This window comes from Cricetulus griseus, unplaced genomic scaffold, assembly GCF_003668045.3.
Source record: "Cricetulus griseus strain 17A/GY unplaced genomic scaffold, alternate assembly CriGri-PICRH-1.0 unplaced_scaffold_433, whole genome shotgun sequence".
In the NCBI taxonomy this organism is placed as follows: domain Eukaryota; kingdom Metazoa; phylum Chordata; class Mammalia; order Rodentia; family Cricetidae; genus Cricetulus; species Cricetulus griseus.
The window spans coordinates 12,274-21,210 of NW_023277179.1; the positions used below are offsets into that span (position 1 = coordinate 12,274).

At 46.2% G+C, this 8,937-nt stretch overlaps 1 protein-coding gene across 1 annotated transcript; it reads right to left on the bottom strand.

Moving 5' to 3' along the window:
* Nucleotides 1-5,763: 5,763 nt before the first annotated feature.
* On the bottom strand, nt 5,764-6,141 carry LOC113838002 (major allergen I polypeptide chain 1-like; the record flags this gene model as incomplete). The annotated part of the gene is made up of 2 exons (XM_027433806.2): nt 6,081-6,141; nt 5,764-5,951 (listed from the first exon to the last, which is right to left on the bottom strand). Coding segments are annotated over exons 1-2 (249 nt in total), but the record flags the coding sequence as incomplete, so codon positions are not given.
* Nucleotides 6,142-8,937: the final 2,796 nt, after the last annotated feature.

Here is an 8,937-nt window from a genome sequence, read left to right on the forward strand (position 1 = left end):
AATTCTGTTTCATCAGGAATAAATTCAAGTTTCAATATGTAAGCCAAATCCCTGTGTGTATTGATAGTCAGTAACTATATTGAAGGGTTATGTAAATTCCATTCATACAGTGACAATGGCAGACCATTCTAACCTTTGAAGAGTTATATGGGATTTGAACCACTGTCCTCATATTTTCTAGTTTTATTCTCCCTTACCTGACTTGTTGGCATCAGTATAGAACATAGGGACTCCAGATATTGGTGTTTTCCTTACAATTCACGGAAGGACCCAAATAGTTCCTTTCATGAATTTTTTTTCTCTCTTTTTATTATTATTAATTCAAGTTAGGGAACAGGCTTGTTTCACATGTAATTCCCCTCTCCCTCTCCCTCTCCCTCCCCTTACCCCCATTCCTTCTCCCCCACCTCCAACCTACCCCCCACCACTCCCCAGGCAGGGTAGGGCCCCCAACCGGGGCTCCACCTAGTCCACCAAATCTTCCTGTGCTGGGTCTGGGTCCCTCCCCATGTGTTCAGAGACAGAGTGCATCCCTTCAAGTGGGATGGGCTCTCGAAGTCCCCCACACACCAGGGCAAAAAGCGAGTCCACCTCCGGAGGCTCCCAGGAGTGCAGGAGCCTCCCCATTGGCATCCATGATCAGGGGGCTGGATTAGTCCCGTACTGGCCTCCCAAAGAGCATCTGGGGTCGACATGCTTTCCCTTTTTCAGGCCAACTGTTTCTGTGGGTTTCTCCAACCTGGTACTGACCCCTTCGTTCTTCATTCCTCCCTCTCTTCAACTAGGTTCCAGATTTCAGCACAGTGTATATCTGTGGATGTCTGTCTCCGCTTCCATCAGCCACTGGATGAGGGCTCTAGGATGGCATAAAGAGTAGTCATCAATCTCATTTTAGGGGAAGGGCTTTTAGGTTATCCTCTCCTCCATTGCCTGGATTGTCAGAACCATGCTCTTGGATAGGCAGAATTAACATAGTAAAAATGGCAATACTACCAAAAGCAATCTACAGATTCAACGCAATCCCCATCAAAATCCCAGGAGAATGATTCCTGAACATCACTCCAGAAGCACAGACACTGAGGTCTGCAATCAATAAATGGGACCTCCTGAAACTGAGAAGCTTCTGTAAGGCACAGGACAAAGTCAGTAAACAAAACGACCACCCACAGAATGGGAAAAGATCCTTTCATGAATTTTATAGTCTCACTTTTGCTGTAACTGTTATTCATCATTCCAGAAAACGAGCTGCATGGTCTTTGCCACTGTTCATTATCTTTCCATAAAGAAGAAATTCCCTCATTAGTTAAAGGGACTGTAATTTCTGCTGTGTCGATTCCTGTCAGTTGACAATGTCTCAGTTTTCCCTTAAAAATTAAATGAGAAATCTTTTCTACGTGTGTCTTTCTTCTTTCAGATCTGTGGTAGAAATATCCACTCCAATCTAATATCTTCCCTCTGCATCAATCCCTGAAGGGCGTTTCCTAGAGGGTAGCATAACCAGATTGCAGGTAAGCTTTGCATCCTCACGGTCCACATGGGCCTCCAGCGTCTTCTTCCCACCAGAGCCAGTACTTTTTCAGCTTCAGCTGGGAATTCTTTTGTACGATTCAAGTCCTCATCCCCTTTTAGTGTCTTGTTCAAAACTTTCAATTCATGTCCTTCTACTCCAATCGTGGTCTGTAGAGGGAAATCTCTCAAGGAATTTCTGAAAACCATTAAGAGTCTGTAACTGAATTCTCCTGATTCCCCTTTGTGTGCTATAATTTTCTGTAGACCTATTTTATATTCCAAGGAATTCATACATCTCCCCTCTGTTTTTTAGGGGGCAGTTTGTAATCCCCACAGAGGTAAAACTTTCTTTACTTCTTTGAATATTTTTTCCAAGTGTTTGGCTTTAAATCACTCAATACAATATCAGTGGTATATAATGGTAAATTATATACATAATTATACACATAATGGTAAATCATAGAGTGTGGATGCTGTACAGTAATTCTTTTCAATATTTTTTCATAAAATATCGGGTCAGGGGGGAGCTTGTCAACATTTCCTGTGGGAAGGCCTTCATATCTCTTGAACACCTGAGAAGTATGTGAAGGCACCATGAAGTCACCATTTTCTCTATCTTTTTCAAGTAAAGGTATAGTGAGGAAACAGTGTTTTAGTCAGTATCTGTGATAGGCCATTCTGTAGGTAACAGAGACTGCAAGGACACTCCAGGCTGAAGACAGCCCATCAGCTGAATTACTTTACTTATGCATCTCAGGTCTGTCAGCATTCTCCATTTTCCAGATTTCTTTTTAAAAATAAATACAGGAGATTCCAAGGGCTGGTGGATTCTTCAATATGTCCAGCATTTAGCTTTTCCTGACCCAGCAGTTCTAAGGCCTATAGTTTCTCTGAAGTCATATGCCATTGGCCAACCTAGCGGGGATTGTCAGTTAACCATTTCAACAGTAGGGCTGTTGGTCCTGTTGTTGTGGCCTGTTTTGTGCAACATGAGATGGTCTAAGGTGGGTGTCTGAGACTGCAGGAGTGTTTATCTGGGTTTCCACTGCTGCAAAGATCGTGACTGACAGATTCACTGATCTATATGACACCTATGACCTCAGCCTTGCTCTGTGTCCTTCTGAACCTATGCATTCAACCCACCTCTTGCTTTGTTTTACGAGAAATAGGTTTCTAGTCCCTAAGAATTGAACATCTGCTTCCTCAAAAGGCCAATACAGAGCCAAGATTTTGGAGTGATAAAAGTCACATCCACACATGTGACCAAATATCCCTTAATTATAAGGTTATTTATTTCTACTAATAGCTTTGATATTTAATCATTATAGAAGTCTTGCAAAATATACATTTTCTCTTTCTTTCTGGAACTTTCAGTTCTTCCTCCAAAGCCATTCTGTCCTCCAGAGCAGTGTGATTTTTTAGTATAGTTGATGAATTTTCTAATTGTTCTAGGAAGTTATGTTTTAAAGATCAAATGGATAAATTTGTGGGAGACAGGAGGCCGTCATACACTTCAAGTTCTGCAGATTATTGCATTTGAGATGTTTTAACAATCTCCTTTAGAGAAGATGATGGGCAGTGAAGTAACCCCACACTGAGTTTACTATCTTTGTGGTAAGTGTTAGCCACTGGGCAGAAATTGCTTTTGCCTTGACTGCTGACAGTATGCTGCCCAAATTGGACAAGCAGCACAGAAAAAAGAGTGACTTACGAACTTTGCCAAGACAAGGTAAGGCAAATCATGAGACTATCCTGCTTTATGAAAAAGTCTGTCAGATCTGCTAGGCCTGCAGGCTGAAGATGGATGCCCAATATTTCAGAGGAAACTTAGGTGACTGCCCAGGAAGCCAGCTGTGTCTGTCATTAGTCACATTTTGGGGAAGTCCTTGCTTGCACACCCTATTTAATCAGATAACATTATTTCTTTCTCAGTTCTCTGGTGGAGTTGAAGACTTTATTCTTATAACTTACCTTGAAGCAGATTCAGTAAAGAAATTCACTAAAGAAATGAAAATTGTACAAGGTTGAAGGACTTACAAAGACACTTTTGGTAATGGAAGATGGAATAGAAAGTGAATTAGGTACAACCTTGTGGAACCACCAAAACAGGAGAGATACTGGATTAATTCTTGTGAATTTGTAAAATATTTACGGACTGTTGATGTATTTGTTGCCTGGATATTTTGTATATAGTTATTATAGTTTTTCTATATAGTTTTTCTTATATTAATTATAAGCTTTTTGAATTTTAGAACAAAAGGGGGAAATGCAAATTTTTGTTTGTGTTCTAACAAATACTGCTTGTCTTAAGATCAGGGGTGGATGTAGACACTAGTTAACCATAGAGGCCAGGGCATGGCCTTCAACCCAAGCAGTTGGGAGGAGGAAGCAGGAAGACCAGGAGTTCAACACCACACTGGGGTACAGGAAATTCAACCAGTCTGAAAGACATAAGAGCTGGGTGCCTGTGGCTCACACCTCTGGTGGAGACAGGAGCATAAGGCTGGAGGAGGCAGACTCTAGGCATCTTCATTTGGAGGATTTGTGAACATGGAACCTCCCCCACACTTCCATCTGAGCATTTGGTATAGGTTAGAAGTCCCTATAGTGTTGGCTCCTTTATTCTCTTCTGTCTCAAAGTTTACCAATTATCTGACATCTCGCTCCGGGTTTTTATTATTAAAACCAATTAGGAGAAATGCTACATAGCACCTTTGACCTCCACACACACACACACACACACACACACACACACACACACAGGTGGGGGGAGACAAAGAGACAGAGACAGAGACACACAGAGAGAAACATACACACACATCCTAAACAAATGTAATAACAAAGAAGTCATGTCCCCAGAAGCCTGAGCCTGCTGTCCACACCCATCTGTGTTCAGAACACAGAGGTCCAGAGAGCCCTGTGACACAAGTACTCTCTACAACTGGACCATGGCCCCTTCAGGGGGCAGAAAGGACAGATTTTGTTGTCCAGAAGCTCTGACTTCCTCAACGCACACGGGGCCTCCCTGTCCTTCACTGTTCATGCTCCTGGGAGTTCAGTTGGGGAGGTCATGTGTGTGCCCTATGGACCTGTCCCACAGACACTCTGGCTGCAGTGACTGTGGTCTCCTGGCATGCCTAATGCATGCTGCCAGGGCATTTTGTCATTGTTGCAATTGAGCAGTGATGGGTCAATGTCCACTGGTTTTTCCCCCCATATCCGCCAACCTAATCAATGCCCCATCTCAAATCCAAACAGTCAGGCTCCCCTGTGAATTGCAAGGCTTTTATTGTTGGAATCCGGGTTTAGACACCTGGAGGGTAGGGTAGGGCTTGCTGCATCTATGCAGGTGAGCAGGCAAGTGGCTTCCTTGAGTCTTCTGGCACAGATGGACTCATCAACAGTATTTGTTAGCATCTATTTTAGCCTGCAAAGAGAAAGCCAGTGAGCCATCAGAGGTGAAGGAGATGTCTCTGATCATACACAGGACACCTCTAGGGAGGGACCTGTACCTGTGTGCCAGAGCTCCTGGGCCTGACTAGGATCAGGGAGCCACCTCTCCATCCTGTCTCCCTCAAACCACAGCAGGGTTGTGAACAGCCTCCAATTTAGCCTGACGGAAAGAGCCACCTGCACTCAGGTCACCATGGGCACATGAGGGACAGAATGGAGAGACATCTGGGCAGGACCTGGAGTGGCTCAGGAGAGCCTGCAGGCAGGTGTGACCCCACAAGTGAACTGATTCCTGTCACATGATGACCCTCAGACACAAGCAGCTGAGGTGGTGACTGATGCTACTAGTTCTAGGGACAAGAGGGGACTCAATTACATGCTGCACCTGAGTCACCTAGGCCTGGATTCCACAGAGTGGCCTTGGAGATCCAGAGTTCAAGAAAAAAATGAGTGTTTGGGAATGCGGTGGTAGACTTGACAAGTTAGGATAAAAGACCCAGGCTGGAGAAAAGGTTCCGGGCCCTGGGCTGCACCCAGAAGGCTGGGCCAGAGGCTGCAGGAGGCCAAGTGGTATCAGGGGGACAGGGATCCTCAGGGTCTAGTCTGGCTGGGCCGAGTGAACAGCCAGGCCTAGCTCAGGCTGCCTGAGTGTCCCTTCCTGCCCCATCCTCCTGAAACCAGCAGTTAGGAGAGCCAACTTTCTTTATGCACACAGAAGTTGCAGAGGTGGGAAGGAGCCCAGGCTCCATCTCTAACTGGGGTGAGCAGGGCAGCTCCCGGGACAGACCCAAGAGAACTCACCAGCAAACTGAGTACATTCTCCTTGTCTTCCTCTGTCAGCTTGTTGTCAACACATGTCTTCAGATTTTTAGCATTTTCCAGTGTTGCGTTGTCTTTCTTGTATTTCTCAACAAACATCAGATAGTCAGGCACAGATGGGCCAACTAGAAGCCCAACCTCCTCCTTTATAGCTGGGCAAATGCCACAATCTGGAACACAAAGAAAAGGGATCCTCCGTTGAAACCTTATGTCAGAACACAGGAGTCCTTGCTGGGTAAGTGAAGGTGTGAGCGCCCTGGAAACCCCAAAATCCCCAACACCCACAGCCTAGTACCTACCTCCCCCTGAGGTCAGGAGCAGGGCAGCCCCAAGCAACACGAGAGCACCAGGGAGCTTCATGGTAATGGCGGCAGGTGCTCCTACCTAGTTCAGGTCCCTTCTATACCTGCTCTGGGCTGCTCAGTGGGCAGGGAGGGGCTGTGTCTGAGCCCCTCCAGACTCCTCCCAGAACCCTGTGTGACACTCCCTGGGGCTGTGTCAGGGGAGATGTGTATTTTGGCAAGAGGATAAGATCCTGGTCAACAAAGGGCCTTGTCTTAGCCTGGTCCCCCTCTTAGTGCTCTGCTCAAGGTTCCATGTCATATGAAGACCAAAAGAAATGACTAGGGAGCCAGGCAACAGGCCCCTCAACCAGGCCTCCAGGATGAGCCCTAGGTCACCCTGTGATGAAGGGAAATCTAGGTTTACTTAAAAGTCTCCCCAGTAGTCAATGTCTAGGATAGACCAGATCCCAGACACTTGGGGACGCTGCTCTGACTGTTTCTGTCCCTGCCCCCAGCTTTCCCTTGCTTCATGGCTTCCTTGAACCACTCTCTAACCCTGAAGTCCTCCTGCTGTTGAAGTCATCCTTCAACTTGATCTCTTCCTTGTTGTTTTGAGGTAGCATCTCTAGACATTGCCCTCCTGTGCTAGAACATCTCTGTGGAGACCAGGCTGCCCTTGAACTCCGAAATCCACCTGCCTCTGCCTCCTGAGTGCTGGGATTAAATGTGTGCTCTACCCAGCTAAACTGGCCCTCTTATACCTCTTTTTGATGTTTCTTGGATTTTTCATATAGGATCAGGCCCAGGTTAACCATGGGTTCATAAAATTCCTAAAAGGGAGTGTGTGTTGTGTGTGTGTGTGTGTGTGTGTGTGTGTGTGTGTGTGTGTGTGTGTGTGTAGCATATGGTTGTGTGGTTTGTATGCGTTTCTGTAATATGTATGTGTGGTGTGGGGGTGCATGTGTGTTGTTTTGGGTGGTGTGTGTATATTGTGTGTTTATGGTATGTGAGTTTGTGGAGCATGTGTGTGCTGTGTGTTATGTGTATGTCTGTGTGTGGTGTTGGTGTATGCGGATTGTGTCTGGACTGTGTGTGTGTGGCATAGGTGTGTATGTGTGTGGTATACTTACATATGTGTGTGATGTATGAAATATGTGTGTGTTTCTGAGTTGTGTTTGTGGGTGTGTGTAGTATGTGGATGTGTGGAGTGTTCGGGTTATATGGCGTGTTTGTTTCTACAGTATGTATTGTGCTATGGTATGTCTTGCATATATGTGTACATGTATGTTGTTTTAGGTGGTGTGTGTTTGTGGTATATGTGTATGCTAGGTGTGTTGTGTGTGTGTGTAGAATATGTTTGTGAGTGTGGTGTATGTGGGTTGTGTGTGTCATGTGTGTGTATAGCGTGTTTGTATGGTGTGTGTGTGTATCAGTGTTGTGTGTGGATTGTGTAGCATGTGTGTGTCATGTGTGTTTGTGTGTGTGTGTGTGTGATGTATGTGTGGTATATTGTGTGTATGGTGTTCTTGTTACTCTGTGTGTGTGTGTGTGTGTGTGTGTGTGTGTGTGTGTGTGGTGTGAGTGTGTGGTGAATTCAGCTTCCCCTGTGGCTGGCTGTAAGCACTGGTAAAATCCACTAACAATGCCTGGTGTGGTGTCAAACACTTCAGTCCTAGCACACAGGAGACAGAGGCAGGTGATCTCTGTGAGACTGAGGTCATCCTGGTCAGCACAGGGAGTTCCAGGCCAGCCAGAATTACTCTGTGGACCCTGTTAATATCACTATGACAACATAAAACAGCATGTAAGAGGGACAGGCAGCTATGGTTGCACTTGGCTAGGCCACACACAGCAGCCCCACCTTGAGCCTTGGTCCCCCGTGTGGCAGTGCTGAGAGGCAGTGATGTGGGTGGTGACAAGCAGGTGGAGCCCCTGCTCTAGTTCTGACTCCACCAGCTCCCTCCCCTCCCCACCCCTCACCCTGAGTCCACACAGTGCAAGCAGTGTCTAGATGTGGCTGCCCTATCTGGGGCTGTCAAGACTCCAGACCATGAACCAAATTAACCTCTTTCCACATACAGTGCCGAGTCTGGGGAGTTTGGTCACAGCAATGGAACACAGATTACAACACCACAGTACACGTGGACCTGTACCTAAAAACAAGCCCGGGCTCTACCACAGCTCGGGGCTCTATACCCTGTCCCCAATTCCCCAGCTCCTCTTTCACTGGCTGCTTTTGTGTCCCTTAGATGTCTAAGGGCTCAGGAGAGGAAGGCCTGTGCCACTCTGTCCCAGGGACACCACATAGGAGGTCTCCACCATGGTGGTTAGATGGGCTGGAGGGCTAGCTGGCTTCTCTCAAGTCTATAAACAAGACCTTTCTGAAAACATGAAACAACAGGATCTGCCCACATAGCCCAGGCTGGCCTCAAACTCTCCACACCCTTGCCCCGCCTCCATATTCACCTTATATAAGTGCTTGTGTAATTTGGCTGGAATTCATTTTTAAAAGTAAAGACTCTTAGTGTTTTTGGTCAGTCAGAACTAAGTAGTTTGTTGTTAAAGGCATTGATAGTTATTTCTCTCCATCAGGAGTGACAGATGAAGTTTGCCAAAGACTTAGAGAGGCATTAGCCTTTAACTTACTGGTCGCACGAGCCAAACAGGATCTGCATCCAGTAACCGTTTTTGGCAAAGAGGTGCCAAGCACTAATACCCACTCCTGATCTGTCCACCATGTCCTCTCGTCCTTGTTTTGATGGCCTTGCATGTCCCATGGCTGCTGAGGCCCAGCTAGGCCTTTCTATGCCTTGGAAGTATTAGGAATGGAGACAAGGGCATCCTGTGGCTAAGATGTGTGTACTGGTGGGTG